We start from the raw sequence: 23,233 nt of genomic DNA, 5'->3' as shown, positions 1-23,233 counted from the left end.
TAAAGACACTGGAACCCTGAGCTAGTTGACTCATTGCAAGTCATTATAAATAAAACGATGCTTAAATAATCTGGAACAAATTATTATAACCAGGGGGCACGCTAGGTCATTATGTCATCCCCACAACCAGGCAGCTTACTGTATGGCATAATGAGCAGAGCAATTACAGTCTCTCACAAGTTGAAGCTGGTCTGACTCATCGGATGCTGCCTGTGGGTGTGGGCCTGCCATTGGCTGCGGATCTCACACGGTATTCTCCTCCCCCTTCCGCTATCTGAGATAGCGAGTTAGTCGGAGCTAGCGAGTTAGTCGGAGCTAGCGAGCTAGCTATGCGAGACTACATTGAAGCAAACAACATGCTCACTGTAGATGAATGGATGAAGATGAGCACTGTACTGATCAGACAGTTGTAACACCTCATGAAGCATTGATCGGACATTAAACGACGACTCCAGAGTTGGCATCGCACTCCTAAAACACCGGCAAGAAAGTTTGAGCAAAATTGATGCAGAACCAGAGATATTGTCTCGTTTATTCTACACATTTTTCTTTCTTGTCAAAACTTGGCGCCTACATTACCCATAATACAACTTGACCGCTGACAGTTGGGTCAGAGGGGGCAGTGGGTCGGATTCTAACCCGGGCCTGCGTTAAGGACTCAGCCTTAGTACATGGTGTGGCGTCTACCAGGTGCGTTAATGGGGGGCGCCCCTGGAGTTCCTTTTTAACACAGACAAGCATCACACTGCGAGGTCACACGCACATCTCCACACGAAGCTTACCGAGTTACAGGCACCGGCGCGTTCCACCTTGCTGAGCCCGGACAGGTCAGTCTTGAAGACGTTCATCTTCTCCACCAAGGTTGTGAGAGCCGTCTCTGTGGCTTCCCCCACCTTTTCATAAACCCCTTTGGCCTACGAGAGAACAGAAATGCATCAACACATGCTGTTTATAGATGTCAGACCCCTTTATGACACATTTTAGATCAATCATGAGGAGAAACAGCCTCCATTGGTAAATGTGAACAACCCTCTTGAAGAAGCAAGTCTAAACAAACATGCTGAGAGCGCTTCAGGCCATTCACCTCTGCAAACTTCATACATGCAAAGTGGACCAGTAATGGCGTACCATACATCATTTGTTGGTGTGACTCTGCAATAAAACACCTAGCTCCCCTCTCTCTCCTGGTTGAGCACACTTTGATCTATCACTCCACGGGGCCTTTATTCAAAAAACAAACCATACAAAACGAATGGCAAAACGACTGGTTACGAGAACAGATATAGTTAGTCTGGGAGGATGCATGCGAGTTGAAAAGTGCCTCATCGCTGGCCTTGCTTCTCAGCGCGGTTACCATGATGATGACAAAGAGGTGAGTAAAGCAATCCAAACCAGAGAGAAAGATCACACGTCTGAGTAAAATTAGCTCGGCTGAAGGAGAGAAGAGAATTACTTTTAGTAATGCGTGTGTATTCCATTTCTACCGTTGATGGAGTTGTTGCAGTGTGTGTGTGTATCTATATACTGTCAATGCATGAGGGCATTTGCACAGAAACACAATGCTGTGTGTGTCACAGATGGGTTGGATTTGCATAGAAACTTAAAATTACGTCAGGAATAGAGGAAACAAATTATACCGATACAATTATGTGTGTGTGTCTTGTGCTTACTACATAGTGAGACCGATTTTTGGAAAGAGAGGACATTTTCACTTCTTCAAAGGTCTGAGGAATAAGACTTGGTTTTAAGGTCGAGGTTAAACTAAGGTTGAGGTTAGTGTTGGAGTAAGGACCGGGGTCAGGCATGTCATTTAGGGTCCTCACAAAGATAGAAGTACATCTGTGTGTGTGTGTGTGTTAATGACCTCATTGTAGTCCAGTGAAGAGTCATTGCACATAGCACACACAGTGGCCAACTCCAAAAGTCCATCATAGTCTCCACACTGGATGGGCCCGTCTCCTTTCAGTCTGGAAGGGCACACACACACACACACACACACACACACACACACACGTCAATCACAACAGCAAAAAAACAAGGGAAAAACATTTCGCTACACCTCAGACACGATAACCTAATCAATATTTATGAGTGGGGGAGACAGTTCAATTGTTTAGCATTCCAAAGTTCACTGAAGAAACAGTGGTTGTTCGGTAGTAAACAATGTGTGTGTGTGTGTGTGAGAGAGAGAGACTGTTCCTGACAAGCAGTGCGGATTACATGACAACTGTGGATCCCTTCCCAGTAGAGACTGCAACCGTTGCTAGCGAAGCTCCCACACAATTACCCACACTCTGCTGTTATGAAATCAACAGGTTCATGCAGAGTCAGAACACTGAACTCACCGAACAGCTAAATAAACAACACGCAAACACAATGAAGAGTAGAATCCTTCTCCTGCCTGATGACTGGCCGCCTACCTATATTCCTCCACAGACGCACATATACTAAGATAGAAAAACGCATTCTGATATGGCGGAGATCAAAAAAAATCACGACAAAATTGAAAAAACACAAGTACTACACACAAAACAACATCTAGGGTTTCTAACTATTTCCTCGGTTATTGCAGACATTGCCATAGCAACACAAAGCACAGCTAGAATATTTTTTGGGGAATCATTGGACCAGGGATCCACATCATAGCGTGCTTGACTACATTTATATGCAAAAAAAAAGAGAAGCAATTTAGATAAAAAAAAAAAATCAGAGCCAGGATGAGAGGAAAGAGGGTGTGGGGGCTCTTCCAGTTCAATGTACATTTTTTTTGGTGAAATTTAAGAGGCACTCGGACATGTTTCATAGAATGAAGGAGTTAGGGAGGATGCAAGTCATACGTGTTGAAACTGTGACACTCACATCTGTCCCTCAGGGGCATATGTAGAACCAGTGATGGAGAACTCGTGGAGGTTGCAGCTTGAAGCTTCCACCTTGTCTGCAACAAACATCTGGAGAGGAGAAAAAGCAAACAGAGTCAGTGTCGTTAGCTTATTGGTCAAACCTGCAGTGCAGGAACTCAAATAGTCAAAGTCACATTAATAATGACGACAGTAAAAATGTATTTTAAAAAGGAAACTGTTCCTTTATTGCCTACAACACTCTTGAACCTACCAGTGGATTAACTATCAAAGCAGACAAATAAATGTCTTACTTTTCATCAATAACTCTACCATTATAAATGTATATCTGTAATTTAGAAGGTCAAATATTATAGATTGGGACTTACCATGTATACAATGAATAATAGGACTATCGGTATATTTACATTTTGTGTAATGATGCACCTACAAAATCATGGCATCGTGAGTTGAATATTTCCCTCAAGCAACTCAATTAAAGCTACAATTCATAAAAAACACATGTTTATGATATTTAGATGGTGCTGTCATACTGTGTGGGGGGGGGGGGGGGGGGGGGCTATGTGACTTTTTCACTGTGGCCACAAGTAACAATTATGGAACAATGGTAAACGCTACAACAAAGTTTGGTGACGCTAGCTAAAGCGGTTGTTGTGGTGGTGGGCAGCTCTTAAGGTGTGGGAATGTCCTTGAGCTGCTCAAAGAGGTAATTTAACACCTTAGTTTTCACAGTATGCCAACGTGGAATTGTAGTGGAGATTGTTAGTACAACTCGAGCCGTCAAAATTGATTTACTGCCATGGCAGCATCGTCACACATCGCCCCACGGTGTCAGAAAACACTTCTGCATCTTGTGTAGTTACTAAGAAGCTGGATGCATGTAACAAAAGAGCAATTATTCTTGCCTTAATACTACTACTACGTGCTCCGGATAAATTAAAAGGTTGTGAGTGAGGCATTATGAAAATCAAACGGGAAGTACTCTGCAGGCTGTAAAAAGGGTCACTGGGGAGGTCGAGGTCAAGCTACGGCCGGTGACTCAAAGGAAATCTGCTTTTCCAGCAGTCGCTGTATTGTCACTACTTCCCCCGTGATTTCTTACAAACACGCAGGTGACATGAGAGTAGCACTGCTCACATGTCTTCATGCAGAGCTTCATCATCAAAACAAAGTAGTCAGAGGAGGAGGAGGTAAAAAGCTGGAGTTTTGCTTTGTTGGTTACTCTTTTTCCTGAAATTCCCCAAGGAAGGATGATGCACTGGTAATACTAATATAAATATAAATATTAATAAAAGGGAGGGAGTGTGGTTGGTGGTTTATAAGAATGAGAGACATCACAATTCACAGTCCAAGGCCTCTCTGTGCCTCTACACACCTTATCTGAATGGCATACATAATCACAACTAACTTAAAGACTGCCCTTGACCTCCATTCTTTTAATAGTATTCATTTTTTTTAATAACTTGACACTTAAGTCTTGCAAAGAGTAAAAACACACACACACGGGGAAACATCTCTATGACCTAGCTTAACTCTGTTGGAGACTATTAAATCTGACTGATTGAAGAATTAATGAAGCAGTTATTTGGTAAAACTTGGTTTCTTCCTTCAGAGCGTGTGTGTGTGTGTGTGTGTGTGTGAGAGAGAGAGTGTATGTGCGACTGACTCTCCAGCCTCCACCAATTTTAAAAGGAACACAAAATCGATGGCAGACTTGAGATGAGAGCTAGCCGTCGTGCCTCTAACACATCAGCCTAAAAGGTAGGTTTTAGCCTTTTAATGGAGTAATTATTCCTGAACAACTCACTGCGGCAACAGGGTTACTGCATTTAGTCTCCTGATGTAGTCTAGTCTGGACAAGATGGAAGTCAGTTATAAATCGCAGTCATGCTAAATCATGATTACAGCCTCTGTGAGATTATAGCTTTTGTGAAAACATGCAATTTTGCATTTGTAATTTTTGACATCAACATTCACATTTTCCTTCTTTAACTGCAGTAAACAATGGCACTCTAGAGAGGGAGATTTGAAGTGGTAGCTTATTCAATTATATAGCCAACAATTTGATTCCCCTTCTGTTAAAAAAAATAAAAATAAATGAATAACTTCATATACTGCAGTAGTTTTTGTAGTGGTGAAGTATGCACAAGGGATTCACAGAAAACAAAGCATGCATGTAACCCAGCATTATTGATGCCATTTAAATCAGCCTCTCTGCCGAACACAGTACCAGAGCTGGAAGCTACCAAACTGTAGCCGGTAAGAGCCTTAAGGCAATTGACCGTTCGCTAAATTCCTGCATTTATTGAGCGACCCTCTGTCAAAACAGAGGTTGGATTGTTTAAATATTTCCACTGATATTACATGATACATATTCTTGCTTGCGTTTAATCAACTGCTAACCAAACTAACTTTGGAAATACAGCAGGCTCAGCACTGCTGTATTTTCCCTGCTAAAACACATTAAAAACATAAAACCGGTGAAACATGGTTTTTAAAAAAAAATCTTTTGTGTGAAGCAGTCACAGAAAACATAACGTATTTGTCATGGAGGTTTGTACGGACCACCATTGTTCATCAAAAACATGTCTACAACAAAGGACATGGTCATTTGTGACAGAGTTAAATATCCCAGGGATCAGTGGAACAGCCAGCAGCAGCCACAATGAGCTGTTAGATGAAGAGCTGCAGGCGAGGTAACCACATTTACTGTGACCTGCTGTTGTGTGGAAAACTGCACACACTCATGGCATAATGGAAAAAGGCCAATTACAGCGCCTGACTTTTGAAAACAACGTGTTTGTTTGCCTGCACCAGCTGTTCTTCTGTTGTATTGGCATTTGGTTGGAGGAGAGTCAATCACCAGATTTCCGCTGACTGATTTTTCATTGCATTTTGCGATGTACTGTCCCTTTAAGGAACTTTTAAACAACCTCCCACCCTTCTGCTCAATTCCTAATTTCACAAAGGTCATCAGGCTCGACACGCTCTCGCTCTATAACAGATCGACAATGACGACTCAAGGACCCAACAACTTCTACTAAAGCACGTACAGCACACACACACACACACACACACACAAAGCAGGGCCTACGAAATAAAATAGGGTTGTTCTTTCATCCGTGGTCACTTTGCCCTCCCTAACTGATCCGCTGTGGTCTCCAAGGAAACACGGCACAGTGTGAGCCATGTGACTCAGTGCTAGTGGCACAAGTTTGTATTCTTCTACTCACTTGGGGGGGGGGAGTGGTGAGTAGCCCTTTTTATGTGTGGTGTCCCATCGTGTGTGTGTGTGTGTGTGTGTGTGTGTGTGAAGGGAAAAGGGAAGTCAGGATACGGAGGGGGAATCCCTGGAAATCCTGCAGATATGGGGATAGCCCCGAGGCAGGGGAGACACATGGTGCTATCAGGGCCTCTGGCTGGAGACCAGTCCAAGAATAAGCACAGATGGATAAGCCTGGGCAAACATTCATGTGGGCATTTAAACCTTGACGCACAAAAAAACCACCATAAAAAAAACAGAGCAAACACAGCCGTCCAAGCATAGAACGAACACGAAGAGGGACGAGTTATGCAACCACAAAAACGACTTATCTCCGGGAAACACCATGACAAAAAACAACAACTGCAAAGTGGAAGTTTGATTTGTCTTTGTGAGAGTATGAGTGCCCCCCCCCCTTATCTTCCACCAGAGAGCTGAGAGCAGCAGACCGGGAAGTACAGGTGGAAGCAGAAGGTCAATATTTGTCAGCCTGCCGTTGCTCTTTTTCTGTCTGGGAGGGTTTCGGGGTTGTGGTGAGATCACTGCTCCGTGTCCCTCCTGCTGGAGGGAACTCCCTGCCGCTACGCATGAGTCGAGCAGACACGCCGCATCATCTTGGGGGAGCAAAAGGGAGGGAGGGGCGTTTATACCGCAAGAGCGTCTGCCGTACAGGAAGTGCACAGTCCTCTGATGCCAACTCCATTTTGAGACAGTGAGAAAATAAAATGGATACACACAGACAAAGATCTACAGAAGTCAAAATATTGTTTCTACTGGTTTTTAGAGGAAGTTATGTCTAACCGACATGCAAGCTGCGGAAAAATCAGCCTCTGCATAAACTCTTTGAATATCAGGACTATATTACTTTAAAAAACACGTTTTAGCAATGACTGTTATCGAGTTCATTTGTCTTCATGGGTCCTGAGGAACCAGGATCAGACTTTGAACCGGAGGTGGACCTGGTCCAAGTTAATCTTTAGGCCAATTGGGTTGGTTTAGTAATATGTCTAATACCCGAGTATCAGTATTTATGCACGTCGGGTTCAGGTTGGGTTTACATGTGGTAAATTCTAGCACCTTCTAGATCAAGACTTTGCGATTAATAAAAACCTAATAACAACTGTCCAAATTTTAACAATATTAATAACTCTCCTTGTAGTAATACATAAACTACATTCCAGATTTTCTATCTTTTATGGGACATGGCCTTAATTCTGGCCACCAGAACCTCTGAGGTCATTAGCTGGGGTGAGATCAAGGATGTAAGGACAAGAGGTGTTAACAGAGATTGCGTGCGTGTGTGTGTGTGTAGCGCTAAAGCCCTGAACAGGAGCCAAGGCAAACAGCAGCGCTGGCATTTACTCATGCGTTTGGAGCAAAGACGGCTTGCAGGCAACACACACAACAACAGACAAAGGAAAGGGTGAGGCCGTGTGCTACAAAACCACCAGTGAGTAGTTGTGGATAAGACCTTTCAGTGCTTGTCATCTAATGTAATTATATAGCCACTATTCATACACTGAAACCTACAGGACAGTTCAGGACATGGATCCTTGTATTGTGTTTATTCAGGCCATGTGACATTTTGGAAAGCCTTCACTGTGCTTGTGTGAGCGGATCAGGTAATATACTGGAGCTGCCGGCTCATGCCAGCCTGTGCTGCTCCACAAGCCGTTATCTCAAACCTGCCAAACAGAGGAGAACTTTACAACACCACAAGGATTTTCCAGAATTCCCCTGCTTCGTGCTTACTCAAGTACAAATTCCCAGAAGCTTTTTATGAAGAGGCAATGAAACGACAGGATGTAGATATGAAATACTAATTCAGCTGAGTGAATGCAAAACTGCATGACCAGCAGTCCAAAAAAAAAAAAAACGAAAGCGTCGCCACTTACTCTGCAGACAGACATCTGGTTGGTGGTGAGGGTGCCCGTCTTGTCGGAGCAGATGACAGAGGTGCAGCCCAGCGTCTCCACCGATGGCAGGCTGCGAACGATGGCGTTCTTCTTGGCCATGCGACGCGTGCCGAGGGCCAAGCAGGTGGTGATGACAGCGGGCAGGCCCTCGGGGATGGCGGCCACAGCCAGGGCCACGGCGATCTTGAAGTAATAGATGGCCCCTCTGACCCAGGAGCCGCCGTGGACGGGGTCCCCGAAGTGGCCGATGTTGATGACCCACACGGCCACGCAGATCAGGGAGATGACCTTGGAGAGCTGCTGCCCGAACTCGTCCAGCTTCTGCTGCAGCGGCGTCTTCTCCTGCTCCGTAGCTGCCATCTGATTACGGATCTTACCGATCTCTGTGGAGACGCCGGTGGCAATGACCACACCTATGGCGCGGCCCGCTGCAATGTTTGTGCCCTGAGGGAAAAAAAGAAGAGAGGGAGAAATAAGTGCTGGATAGTGACGCAGTAAGAATCTGTGAAAAATATTTCTAGTCATTCGCAGAACATAAGAGAAGAGTTTCCTTCAAACGGCAATGAATCAAACACGCGTACATTAAGCTGCCTTTACATCACCAGAGAAGGGATGTAACCTTTCTGAGAAAACATTACGTTCAACGACGTTACTAAAGGTCAGGGTTGTATAGCTGTGCCAATGAAGACATCAATCTCCGATATGAAGGCGGAAGATAAACATGACTCAGCGAGCTGCAGGGGGATGCGCTTACAGAAAACAGCATGTTCTTTTTGTCTTGGTTGACAGCCCTGGGATCAGGAACCGGGTCTGTGTGTTTGATGATGGACACAGACTCCCCTAAAGGAAAGATTGTATGGGATTAGATCTGGAAGTGCCACAGGTGATTATACAACCAACAATGTGATGGTTCGACAAGGACGGAGCCAAACAAAGTTTAAAGTCTAAAGGGGTAGGAATCACCAACACAGACACCAACTTAAACAAAGTGTATAACCTTTGTTCTTCTAAGTTAATGCAATAAAGGTGCCAGGGAGCAGACTATCTGAATTATGTGAACGTTTTAAAGATGGATTGTTTGATGTCCGACGAGAGAGATGGGAAATACCTGTGAGGATGGACTGGTCCACTCGCAGGGTGGTGGACTTAATAGAGGTCACTCTGATGTCAGCAGGCACCTTGTCACCAACTGATGAAACAAGAAAAAAAAAAATGTCTGGGATTACAAAAAAATATTACATTAGATACAGCCGCAAGCAGTCATTCTGGGTTCAAGCCCTTTTTCGCTCAACAGAAAGAAGCAGCTCAAATGCTAAAAATCATCGCCGCAGGTAGCGGGTTTTGGGCTGAGCCACGACCTTTTGAAGTTCATTAATTAATCAATATCTTAGAAGAAACTTAGTAAGACACCAATTTGGAAGCAATGTGACCTACTGATGGGGAGCAGATTTCTAAAAATGTGTTCTTCAAAAAAATGTAAACACATTGATCTAGACATGTGTGATTCATTTCAAGTCAATGAGACTGGGGCTTCTATTAGCAGATATGGAATATAATATTGATAAGTATGTTTTCTTGAGTGTATAATCACCTGAAAATGAGTTGTGTTTTCGTAGCTTAGAATGAGTTTTTTTTTTCTCTCCATACAGAGTCATAACACTTCGTTCTACATGCTTAGCACAAAGGAGAAGTTTCAGTAGGTTGCAATTTGCAGCCTCACCGCTAGATGCTGCAAAATACTACACACTGGCCCTTTAAGTTCAACAAGTAACGAGGTTTCAGCAATGCTAGCAGCTTTCTGGGGCAGCGCTGCTTTGAGCTAAATGCTAACACCAGCATGCTTACATGTTCACAAAAACAATGCTAACATGCTGATGTTTAGCAGGTATAAGTTTTACCATGTTAAATAACATGTTAATTTTAACATGTTAGCATACTAACATTAGCACTTAGCTCACAGTACAATTTAGGATGTGGTAAAGTCAGGTGTTCAAGTTATTATACACTTTATCCACTAGGGACCTTAAATATCTGGACCAAATTTTCAATGGGTGTTGAGATATTTCAGTCAGGAACAAAGTGGTGGACGTACCGACGGGCCGACATTACCATTCATAGAGCCATACAGCTAGCATGGCTTACAATGACCAGAAGACCATCCTAGCTAGTAGGAGAAGATGCACTTCTACTAAGGTTTGTCCCTCAGGGAAGTCCAACTGTGCTTGTGAGTGTAGCAGCAGGTGAACCCTTAGTTACACCATATCGAATGTCCGTGTTCAAACAATAAATCCTTGGGCAAAGACACGTCAGCTGGTTGGAGCTCGAGCTGCAGCCGCAGGTAAACAATGGCTCAATAGAACCTTGATGGAGTCACGTTGCCGTTTAAAAAAAAACCTCCACTTTGTTCTCGCTTGACTCTTTGTTCCTGTGATACACCACTTCCTTACATACGTCTCACATAAACTGCAGTTGAAGCCTGCATTTCATCTTCCCTGCCACAGTCTCACTGTCTGCTTACTAAATCCGTATATTAAACCCGTATTTCATAGCCGGACCATTATAAGTCTCCAATGCTCCAAAACAAAAAAAAGGTTATTGCTTCCTCTTTATTAGAGCCCGACAATGAACATTTCATGGAAATTATATAATAATGGCAGGACTGAGCGAGCTTGTGAAGAATGGATGGTTTGATGTAGTCATTGAAAATGATCTCAGAGCAGTGGGAAATTGCTCCAAACACATCAGACAGGTGTGATATTCTTCACTTGTTTCTTTCCAGCACAGTAGACCATGAAAAATAATCTACTGTGGCTTTTCAGCATGAATATGGCTGGATATCTTGTCGAATTCCTGCCCCCACCTCACCCCTCTCACGTATTTCTTCCGTACCAGCCCACTTCACAGTGAAAACTTTTCAAAGTGATCTCACAGCTTCAGAGTGTTTCTTCCTTGATCTTTCTCCGCATCTCTCAGAGCTCCATCATCTCCTCTTGACAGCCGCTCGATGTTCTGTGACCTTGGGGGTCTATCCTGACGGGACGGAGATGGTAAAAGAGACGGAGTGATGAAGCAGAGGCCGCACCGCGTGTCCCTGAATTAGCCAGTGCTTCTAACTTCCGTGTTCCTCCACATCTCTCCGTCTTGACACCCATGGGTTGTGAGAGAACGAGAGTGTGAGAGGCGGAGGGGGAGAGGAGTGTGTGCCGTGTTTGTGTGGGAGATGGCCGGGGGCTACAGGTTCACAGTAGCAGGACTCGCCAAAGGCAGGAAGAGAGAGGCTGTTCAAACGCCTACCCACAGTCTCCTGCTCCCCCGTCCACTTTCTGCCACGGGCCTCCCACCAACACTCTCCATCTGCTGGAAGAGAAGCGCATCCTACGACAGCCACGTTGACTTCAGATGAACAGTCTTTAAAACATCAGACATTTGTCTGACTATTATTTGTCGTGCTTTGAAGTATCAAAAAGCAAGAAGAAGAATTTTCTTATAATTAGCATCTATCTCAGAATGAATGAAATGGAAACGCGGCACATGCAAATTTGATCAAAACAAATGAGGTCAGCTGGTGTGGTCAGCCGGAGTTCTCCTTCCATTTGGTAAAACTGGACTTCTAACTAATTCTCTTGCATAATATCTTGGCAGAGAGGTCTTCGTTCACGTGCAGGCTAACCGTGACTCGTTAGTGGGAATGGCTCGGTGCAGGTTTCCATCTCTTCAGGTCCTGTGTAAACCCTCCAAGAGTTCCTGACCGCTGTAGTCACTCCCTAACCCTAACCAGCAAAGTTCCAGCGGAGGTGCAAATCACAACTGCATTGTAAGCGTGGCTGGCATCGCCGGCGGCGTACCTCCAAGAAGGCAGCAGCAGTGGAAACTTGAGTAAATACATTTATGTTCTTTTCTCCCCTCAAAGGCACTTGTGGTCAACAGAGTCCTTTTCCGACAGCTCTTTATACAGTTTATTTTACCCCCCTAGCGTACAGTTCTCATGGAATAACCTCAGGCTAATCTGAGGGACTGGAACGCCTGAGAAATCAGGAAAATATGAATACGTTCTCTTAGTTGCCGTATCCCTACATGCTTCAAACAGGAGGCTGTGCTTGACGATCTGACACACATTTTTCTAAGCTGTTTACTCCCGTTTAAAACTGCTAAGCAACAACGTTATGTCAGAGAGAACGAACGAAGAGCTTGATACATGCCCATCTGTATTTTACAAAAAATGCAGCAGTGTGCACGGCACCCCTATCATACCTCCTCTCATAGTAAACTTTGACTGGCAATGCATTCTGGGCTTGGAACGAACTGAAATAGCTTCAACTATTGCCTCGTCTTCAGCAGAAGGTGTCGCACGGACGTGTCCAGCCACCTCTACTGTCTGCAAAAGGAAATATCAGACCGATGATGCTGTACATTGAAAATAGAGTGCACAATGCCAACAACAGAGACAAGTGCCGTCTCTCGATCATCCTAAACCTTTAATGTTCACTGTATGAGTTTAGGTCAGACTATTAAGGGATTCTTGACGGGAGGATGAGCTTACATTTTGGAGCTTGCTACCTGTGCGGGCTTGTCTAGCGTCTGGCTGAGGACACCGGCCATAACAAGCCCAAAATTCCAGGGAAGTGCTACCTGTCACATAAACACACACACAAACACACGCACACACCCACCAGGTGTAGTTTCTTCCCAAGAAAGTAATGTCAGTTAGACTCTCTGGAGGGGAAACAATTTGGTAAACGTAAGAGGGAGTCGGTGTGAGGAGCCCTCCGTGGTAGTTACTTGGACGGATGATTTGATTTTTAAAAATCCAACAGCGCCAAGGCCTCACTGTAACCAACGCAGCATGTATAATCTCTCTCCTTGCCTCTCCGTGCCCTGATTATGAATGAGCTCTGTGATCTCTCTCACACACATCTAGGGCTCTCCCTCCTTTCTCACGTCCCTCCGAGCAGTCTGAGACAATTCGCCAACCATGCAAGGCCGAGGATTAGTCTCTCTCTCTCCTCAAAAAAAAAAAACAGGCATGTTGATGGCGAACGTTCGTTCACACACACACACACACACACACACACACACACACACGCACACGCACACGCACACGCACACGCACACGCACACGCACACGCACACGTTCTGGAACCAGAGTGACTACAGGACTATTTTTAGATGAGGTTGCCCACACACGGGCGAGTTTACAGCAGGGGGATTGTGTGTGTGTGTGTGTGCATGTAACGTGGAGGGAGCTGACAAACATTCAGCAGCGTCCAGGTGGTGAGACTGAGAGCATGGAAAGCAAAGGGAAGAAAAGGGGGGAAAGCTGTGGAAAATTAAACTGGGCCTTAAATACAAGTGGTGACCACAGCCACTTACACAGAACCTCACACACACAACTGGATGTCAGTGCTGGCACCTGCAAATCCAGAGAAAATACTCTTATGTAATCCAGTTTGAGTTATTCCAATAGTGTTTCCAGACTCATGAATGGGTGGTAAAGGCTGCGTGAGTGTGTGCATGTTGGTGGCGGTGGCAGCACCGCGCAGGTAGCTCTGTGACAGCAGCGAGAGTCCACCGGAGGTAGGCAAAGTGTAAATTAGTCTGGGTGAGTGACAGTAAGATCGGTGCTGCTGGGAGTGGCGGCCGCAGCTTACCTGCCACCTCCACTATGTCTCCTGGGACGATCTCTCTGGCTTTGATCCTCTGGACAGCCTTGCGGTTCATGCGGTACACCTTCCCCATCTCTGGCTCGTACTCTTTCAGGGCCTCGATGGCATTCTCGGCATTCCGCTCCTGCGAAGGGAGATGTGACGAAGCGAGAGTCAAGCAGAGGACAATTTTGAAATAGCACAATAATAGACAAAGCTTTTAGAAAGCAAACCCTCTTAAAAACACCACCAGGTAACACCTTGCAGAGTTCTCTCTATTTTTGACACTTGCATCAAAAATTCATGCTCCCTCATGGGCCCTTTGCATGAGCTCCCTGGTTTGTTTATGTTTGGACTCGAGGACTCGACAGCCTCATAAAACTGAAAATGTGTCGTTTGGACGTATGGATGTCAGCACGTGGTGCAAGTTCTAAACGGAGCACACGGGTAACAAGACTCCAAAGGTGAATCCCATGCATCCGCCAACAGCTGGTGGCCAGGATAAAATGTTTCGACTTTACGGTCTCGTTAGCCCTTGTAACCATGTGAACGCCTCGTGGAAAGAAACAACGTTACTCATGCGCGTAAGCACTTTGCACAGAGACACGGGATGAAGAGTGCATCTCACCTGCCAGACCCCGATAACAGCGTTGGCGATGAGGATCAGAAGAATAACAATCGGCTCGACGAAGGCGGTGGTCGTCTCCTCTCCTTCCTCAAACAGAGCCAACACCTAGATGAACATACAGTACACGAAACATTAACACTGACATTTTGTACTGCAACTCAAGTCCCATGCTGGCTGCATTATATACATTTTCAGGGATGGCTTGATATGAAACACAATTTGGGAGAAAAAAAAAGTGCTTGAACGTTGAAAATCTGGAAAGAGAAAAACTAACTCAATGGTATCTGGAAAGAGAAGCTGCAGCACGGTTTCAGTGAGTGTGCATTACATTTCGCATCGGGTTGGGACAGTCTACCGGTACACCAGTGTCATGGTATCCCACGGTGTTAAAATTGACAGTTATAATACCGTGTACATTTTTACCCTCCAGCAACAGTTTAGAGGCTGCAAACAACACAAGAAAAGCCAACATGTCTCACATCCAGCAGGAAACAAACAACTAACATTAAAAAAAAAGTACAATTAAATGACGCAGTTCAAATTAATCCGATATGCATTTATGTATTTCACTCAGTAGACTGTATTATTCATTTATTGTTGAAAAAGTCATTCTACTAATAAAATGACGAAAAGAAAATGAAAACAAATAAAAAATTATTCAGGATAGATTTAAAAAAAAATAATAAAAAGGGTAGAGCAGCAAAACGATGCCTAAAATGAGAGGGGCAAGAAAAACAAATCAAATCCTGCAGGAAACTAGATCATTTGGGGATATGAAAATCAGAGGGATTACTCTAAATGAACTCAGCTCTTGTGGAGCCCAGTTCTGCATGAGCCTATCATGTAGCACGGTTTAGATCCAGTGCACCAAAGCTCCTGGACGGTAGGAAAATCACACACAAATTTCCCCATTTACATAAGGATGGTGTGAGATCTACTTCTCTCTGTGGTGCAGTGTCTTTTCGGAGGACTGCGTACCAGGATGTGAGGCTTGAAAAAGACAGTCGACAGCTGAAATATTGAGGCAGCCACAAGAATTTGGACAGTTCAACAAATATGAAATTAATTTCGAGTCAAATACCCCCGCTTTAAAATAATCATGTTGAGGCACACCCTCAAACAAAGCTAGAGAGGCGGCAGCCATGTCTCAAGGGTCAATTCCACTCAGCAGACATAGACCAACATTAGCTCTATTTTTGTCTCTACAAATTTCTGAGAGAAATATCCACTAAATACTCCACTATGTCCACTAGCTAGACTGTAACTGGTATCCGTCAATTGCTAGGTGCTGGTCAGGTATCGTACAGTTGGCTTTTAGAGACGTTTTACTGTAAACAGCTGCTTTCTGCGGCCCATAAGAACAGAGAATCAAAACAGAAAAGTTGCGGTCCGGAAAACTGAAATCAAGGAGCTGAAAAGACGCCGTAAAGCTCTACAGAACTGCTGAGTCGGGTGATAACTTTGTTGCTACGAGCGCCCCTTTCAGTTAAAATAAGTCATATCATCCATTGTTAACGTAACAAAATTGATTATAGCTGCTTTTAAAGTTATGTAACAAAAAAGCTACAAATTCCCAAACTACTTTAGAGGCAGGTGTCAAGTCAACCTGGCATACATAATAATATAAGCAATAAGAGAGAATCAATATAGCAGCAAACAACTATTGTACTAATTGTCCAACCTTTGTGTGTGTGTGTGTCCACATCGACAGCGTTGTCATGGACGCATGGCACCCACCCTCCGGTTCCTCTTCAATTAAACACCGCTAGCTCCGTCAGCACTTTTGCGGCTGTTAGCACTGTTAGCCGCGAGCCGCTGGCTCAGCCGTAGCCAGGTTGAGAGCCATTGAGAGGCAAAAGCAAAGCTCCCAATCTCGTATATTGCACTGGCTCCAATAATATCTCCACTGAGAACACACCAGACAATCACTCCATACTTTTGCCATTTCTCTACAGCCAGATGAAGTATGATGGCAGCTGAATACTAATGGATTCTGAGGTGTCAAAGGTGTCGGAGATGGCAGCCACTATGTTAGCTGCTGTAATACGCATTAAAGTGCATCTTTAGAAGATCATAACACAAAAAGCTGCCCGCAGCAATACCGACATGACGTAGACGCCTGTTTCTTTTCGTTTCGTTGCTGAAACTAAAAATACTGCAGAGCAAAAGCAGCAGAGAGAGAGAGGGGGAGATCATAACGTGGATCTACTTTTCCACGATCGATGGGGCTTATCAAATGATAAAAAAAGGGTATGGTCCCCCAGGTGTATTGAGCGGCAGGGTGTGCGTCAAGCTCGGCCAGAGCCCGGTCGATAGCTCATCATTCCCCATCATTCTGGACGGTAAATCTCTCCTGTGACCGAGCTGAGATTGGAGGGCAACAATGGCAGTCCTCTCAGTGAAGACGGCTCAAAAGACATTTCACACAATCAGCGCACATTTAGAGAGGAGTCGGAATACCTAACTGCTACTTTCACGTTGAATAGGAATTCAAATGGAGAGAGGAGCAGGATCTCATTTGGGTTTTAGAACTCATCGAGGGAATCTGGTGGAAATTGAACTGCCTTTGCGTTTGGCCATCCAAGACAAATGTAAGCTCATTTAATGTTCTTCCAAATCAAAGTTTCATTACCAAAATAAATCTCTCTGTACAGCTTTGAACATTGCACTCTTCACACCCTGCACACATAACTGAACGCTGAGAAACGTGCAGACAGATGGTCCATTATAGCTGAATGTTTTGGAAAAGCGCACGGTGCCTAGCAAAATGGAAAGAAACACTCTTAAGGTCACCTGATGAAGAATGAAACAGTAAACAAAAAGGAGGCTAAAAGTCCAATTCAATTATCAATTGACTTTTTAAGCTCCTTCCTGTACTCCCAACTGGACTCCACGTAGTGACGTGGAAAACCAAATAAAAGATCGGCCCTCTTTTTTGCTTGAACTCAAAGGGAGGAAGTGCACGGATTGTTTCAGGTGGCTGGTGTGGCTTTCTGTGTGGCTCTGCCCGAGTAAAGCCCTGCCAGAGAGGGGGGCTGCTTGTGGCTTCAGCAACATGAAAAGAGATCATTTATAGAAGGACATAATATAATTGGTGTGATAAATTGAGGCACCATGGATGATATGCAGCTCACCGAATTGTTTGCGAATCCCCCCCCCCATTGCTGTAAATGATATCATGTTGTACATTACAAAGTAGCCTAACCTGACCTGTTTTGTCTGATGATGAACTCCGCTCTCGTGTCATGCAAAGGAGGCGGGAGAGTTTCATCAGCTCACTTTGAATATATTCAAAACAATAGCCAAATGAGTGCAGGTTCTAGTTGAACTTTCACTGCAGTTCTCTCTACTTGTGCCACTCCCTGGTGACGTTCAAAACAGAGAGCAAATAGCAAAGTTAAAAAGGTTAAAGAAGACTGTAGGAGTATCACCAGACAAACCCTGAGAATGTGTGAGATTAAGAACGAGCTGCTTTGGAGTGTGGCATGTATGTGATTTTGGGTCATATCAGGTCACCAGGAAGCTCGCTTTAGTTACCGAGCTGAAACCACTCCAGGCAGCGATGACATCGTACAGCGTTGGGGTCTGACCGACAGTGGAACAGGCACCGTGTTCCACTATAAACAACCTATTTAAGCCCGCTTTACATGAAGAGAAGTGGAGCCCGCACTCCAAAGTCCTGCACTTACAGCCCACGCCTGCTAACACGACAGCGGCTGGAGGAGATGTGTTGCGCCATATACAGTTTTAGAGCAATTTTCCTACTTTCAGAAATAGCAACAGCAATTCCATCCCGAGACACCGGTGTTGTAGTGTCCACCACTCAAACCCCTTTCAGACCTCCACCACCCCCCGACTGCAACCGGGGTCGCTGCAGCGCAGGGAGTTTTGATTGATAGTTTTGTTTCCAGCTCGGCAGAAGTGCGCCGCCCGTTTCCCCTCACTGAAACCATACCAAGACTGGGTTGACAAGCCCTTAATAGGCAGGTTTCCACATGAAAACGGACCACAAACGAGGTTGAGCAGTGTTGTAATAGGGGAATAAAGCCGCCTAAAGCTAATGGAGCAAGCCTATTAGGTGGCAATTTCCTGGACAGTGTCCAATTTTGGGTCTCATATCCCCACAGCGGGACATTAGAACATCAAGATTACAAATAAAGACGAAGGCCAACGGCATTTTTGAATTCGCTGGGTCGTACTTACAAAGGAGACGCAGGCAGCTAGCAGCAGGATCCTGACCAGGAGGTCTTCAAACTGCTCCGCCACCAGCTCCCACAGGGACTTGCCTGAAATACGCATAAACAAATAGGCGTCACACACAACTTTATGCGTCAAGCACATGTAGCGGTGCACAGAATGATGTCACACAGGCTCAATCTGGTGCTACACATTTAATAAAAATAGTTCTGCAAAATACAAAGATATGCGTTTAGGTATACAGTCGCTCCACAGCGTTTTCTGCTTCTATCCTGTTCAGAGATTCTCATCCTCTCGCCTATTCACCATTTACAGTCACTAAATATCACAAAATCAACAATTACACCTCCTCCAAAACTCTTTTGAGGGCAACATGCCGCCCATTTGTCTTATATATCCATAAACCTAAATGTTACTCAGCATAAGTAACATTTAGGTTTATGGATATACCATATTTAATACTAAACAGTTGTAACGAAACAATAATATGAGCGACGGGGGCTCCCTCACACGAGGGCTCATTATCACGGCTGTGCTCCTACTACTACAATGGCGGTCGGAAATCTTGCATTAGCTGCTAGCTAGCTAAACTTACAGTTAATCCTGTTACAAATAAACATTTACAAGACCTAATACAGTGCCACCAACGTACAGCATAACATTGTACTAGCCCGGGGTATCTAAATAACATCACCAGCTTACCTGCAAAATACTAAAATACAAAGTCTAGCCCTGGCTCTACAAAGAAGAAAAGATCCTGGCTCAACACCTAATCGGGTCGTATAAAGGAGGAGGATCTTAAGAGCGTTGGAAAAAATCAATATTTACCTTCTTCAGCTGGGAGCTCTGTGGGTGTCACACCACGTCAGTTGTGAAGGAATCGAATGGAGAGGTTGGAGGGGAGGAGGGTGGAGGAGAAAGACAAACAGCAGTTAATACATTTGATGAACTCAGTCCGACATTGAGAGAGATAGAGAGATATATATATATATATATATATATATATATTCTCATGAAATGAAAATCTCAGTTGTCGTAACTAGCCTCAGCTCTGTTACGTCAGATCATATTTCTTTGTAACACAAGTTCCATTTTCTATGCATGTCCATTTCATATTAATTAATCCACCCATTATTTTTTCAGTTAATTGTCTGGTCAAAAAGGCAGTTTCAGTTCTGTACTCGATAGAGCCACGTTGGCATGTTCATGTTGCTTAACTAGCAGACTGTCAAAAACATTTAGTTTAATATCATAGAAGACAAAGAAAAACAGAAAATATTCACATTTGAGAGACTGGAAGCTGTGGCTTTTTGCATAAAGAAATTACTGAAAATTAATCAATTATCAAAGTAAGCGATTTCTGACAGATTAATGTGACTAATCGTAAATCGTTAATGTGACTAATCGACTAATCTAATTGTTGCATCCCTAAAATCTTCCGGAGTCTCATATTACTCAGTTAACCGAAAAAGAAATCACCATTTGATTATGAACAGGTTATGTTGCCAAAGGTTTTCTATTAAATGGTATACTGTACCAAGAATATTTTCTTTTTTTCTTTGTATTTATATGCATCAGCTCAATCAGAATGAGCAACAATTTTGATAATCAATCGTTTAGTTATAATACCAAGCAGAAAAAGATCAACATTGATTGGTTCCAGTCTCTCAAATGTCAGAATGTGCAGATTAGTTCAGTTAAAATTGACTGTGTATCAGTACCTTGAAGACGTTTCTTAGACCCGCCATGGGAACTTGTGATGGCTATTTTTTTTTTTTATATTGTCAATTAATTGAAAACATAATTGAAAGATAAAACATTGGAAATAATCAATAGTTGGAGCCCCATCTGAAATTGCTTTTAGAATAAAGCAAACCTTTCTTAGATTGTCCAGGCAACACTTTTCCCTAATCACAACTGTGGTGATGTCATTGACATTCATGCTGCAGCCTCAGTCTCTAAAACCGTTGGACTTTATTTCTCAGCAATCAGTGGTAAACACTCCCTTCTTCTTTGCTTTACATCAGTATGTGGTCAAGCTCCCACAAAAACAGACCCAAGAATCAAAACACGCTGCTTGTTTCTTTCACATCGTCTGTCATTTGAAAGGGAAAGCTGTATTTTCATTGTTTTTTTGTGAAGGGGGGGCAAGCTGAGCATCTTATCTGGTTGGATTAGCAGAACACAACACCCACCACACACATGAGTCACTGATGAGAGTAGAAAACACATCAGTCATGTTCTAAAAAAACATTCCAATTGACAAGTGCTGTTGATCAGCGTCACCGCAGCGGGACAGGGGCGTGCTTAGTCACTGCGTTTGTCAGGTCCTCATCAAGTCCAACGGCAAGCAGCGACCGAACAGGCCCGATGTAGCAAACGGCAGCCATCACATCTGAAGAGCTCGACGAGCGACGACAACATACATCCGAAATGCCCAGTTTTGTGCATTTGTCTGCCGCTAAAGTCTGTGTTTCGTTTCATCATTCCCTTGTGGAAAAGTCGGTGCTCTCCTTTAAGCAGCGGAAACCTCGTGTTTCTCTGCATGTTTTGTTCAGACCGCGCTGCACAAGCATCAAACGTGACCCTGTGGAGAGACGGGCTGCCCGGAAAGAGGCAGGGCCATGACGTGAACCCGCTGCGTCCTTCGCAGCAACTCACGTTACACATGCCACTGGCGAAAAAGAGAGATTGTTTGGCATCATGACTTCTGGAATCGTTCCACGGCTTTTGGGTGGTCAAAAGACTGCAAAGGCCATCGGGGAATTTCGCCCGAAGGAGATAAAAAATTAAAAATAGTTATTTTAGGTGAAATAACTTTTCCTAATTTGGCTTGTAACAAAACCTGGGGCAGTGAAACGGATTGTTGCAGTACAAACAAGCTATTAAAAGAACAGAGGAGGTTCTTGTACAAGGATTTCAGCCCAGAACTTTCCCTCAAAGTCAAACCTGCACATGATGGTAATATTCTTCGTCTCGTATAACAACCTTCTTGGGGAGACCGATCCTTGTGCAGAGAGCGTCTCCATGAATGACCAGCCCCGGCCTGCACAATCATAGCTGAGGAGTCGTTGTGAAGAGCTTTTCAAACTTGCTGTCTGGAGACTTTTCAGAGTTCAGGTTGGACTCGCGGGGGGGGAGGGGGGGGCACTCTGCCAGCAGCAGCAGAAATGTGGAGAAGTGGGCTCTGCTGTTTTCCATGCTCCACCAGTCTGACATGAGCCTGTTTCCCCATTACTGAGCCTCCCTGGTTGTATAATGTTTATTATGGCAGACAGGCTGGCTGCGACTCGAATGCTGGATACAAAGATGGAATGACTGAGAGGACAAGACGGGCAGAAGGGGAAAGGGCTGGAGGTGTTGAATGGGGTTCCCCGGCTTCCCTCTGCCAAGGATTCCCTCACAGTCATCTGGGCTGTGTCAACCCGAGGATTGCCCGGGCACATTCCTGAATGCTGACTTCATTTCTCTCTCTCTCTCTGTGTGTCTCTCTCTCTCTCTCTCTCCCTCTCTCTCTCTCTCTCTCTCTCGATGTCCCCGTAGCAGCTCCCCCCACCTCCCCCCTCCCGGACCGGACAATGAATAAAAGCGCTTGTTTACTCGCAGAAGGGAGACACTTCCTAGAGACGGTTGCCAACAACAGCAGGGAGCTGGTGTCTGTGTCCAGAGGTTCAGGAAGAAAAGCCGGAAACTGGCTAATCTATCTCTCTGCACTGCGAACTATCTGCTAATAAAAAAAAAACGTTTCACCGCAAGCTCCTCTTACGCTTCTCCCTCTAGTCTGACTGAGTCCATTACCAAATTACAGCCGGCACCATCAGCACCCCCAATACTACACATCACATCCGAGTGCGTTGCTTCAGCGGTGTGAACAAGCCAGAGTTCTTGTGTGAACTACAAACATGAGAAAGTTTTCAGCAGTTACCATGGCGACTTGGCTCACGAAGGCTCCTTAAAAGCGAGCGAGGTAACGTGCCAGTGTCTGTCAAAATTTACCAGGAATAACGAATGCAATCAACGAGGCCTTGATGCAGCTCTGACTCTGACCGGTTAAGTGCGAGCAGGGAGGCGTAGGTAGAGTAGGTGCATGGAGGTAAAGACTGCTTCAGCCAGTGGCCCCAGCTCCATCCGCTGACCATGAGAATGTAAAACAGGCCTATAAATACCATGATGGAAACCCCTAATGTCATGGTCTACTACAGCTTCCTATATCCGCTCACTCTCCTAATGCATTCTCCCACCGGAAGGTCTGAATGCATTAACCGTATCAAATGTGAATTATAAATGCACCCCATTCGTCCTCCCTAACCGTATTATCTCGGCTACGCAGAAGGCATCGCAGGTAACTGCAGAAGAGACGTCTGCAGTCTGCCGGCAAAGTCAATGTGTTCCCGATTTACATAAATGTCTGTACGATGCCCGGAAGGCTTCCCTTCTCTGAGGAAGTCCTACGCAGCCATGTCAAGTGGGTGAGTGTCAGCGGCTATCTTCGGTAGCCCCGCCGACCTCTGAACACTAACCCTGAATATCTGGAGCAGAGGAGGAAGTGGTACCAACTAGTCGCTAATCATTCCTCTGCAGCATAACGACATGCAGCTACTCTCCAGCCATTACAGGCCCGGAAACCCCTCATACTGGATTAAAGCTGCTGCACTCAAAACCCAACAAACCAAGAACAACGCAGCGTCCAAAATGTGTACCGTCGACCATACTTTTGTGTGAAGAAACAA

The 23,233-nt window shown here is 44.6% G+C and overlaps 1 protein-coding gene across 1 annotated transcript in view; it reads right to left on the bottom strand.

Annotated features, from left to right (window-relative positions):
* The window catches only part of atp2a3 (ATPase sarcoplasmic/endoplasmic reticulum Ca2+ transporting 3), a 43,150-nt gene that overhangs the window by 11,141 nt on the left and 8,776 nt on the right, over positions 1-23,233 (bottom strand). Inside the window, exons 2-11 of the mRNA XM_076101318.1 lie at positions 19,332-19,349; positions 18,510-18,592; positions 14,307-14,411; positions 13,685-13,823; positions 9,145-9,225; positions 8,791-8,876; positions 8,016-8,480; positions 2,860-2,948; positions 1,865-1,967; positions 783-914 (exon numbers count right to left, since the gene is read on the bottom strand). Coding sequence (XP_075957433.1) covers positions 783-914; positions 1,865-1,967; positions 2,860-2,948; positions 8,016-8,480; positions 8,791-8,876; positions 9,145-9,225; positions 13,685-13,823; positions 14,307-14,411; positions 18,510-18,592; positions 19,332-19,349 — 1,301 coding nt within the window. The remainder of the gene's footprint in view (positions 1-782; positions 915-1,864; positions 1,968-2,859; positions 2,949-8,015; positions 8,481-8,790; positions 8,877-9,144; positions 9,226-13,684; positions 13,824-14,306; positions 14,412-18,509; positions 18,593-19,331; positions 19,350-23,233) is intronic.

Source organism: Anarhichas minor, unplaced genomic scaffold, assembly GCF_050575085.1.
Source record: "Anarhichas minor isolate MPS153535 unplaced genomic scaffold, ASM5057508v1 ptg000027l, whole genome shotgun sequence".
NCBI classification, from domain to species: Eukaryota; Metazoa; Chordata; class Actinopteri; order Perciformes; family Anarhichadidae; genus Anarhichas; species Anarhichas minor.
The sequence above is the reverse complement of the archived record's forward strand: the minus strand, read 5'-3'. Positions and strand labels throughout refer to the sequence as shown.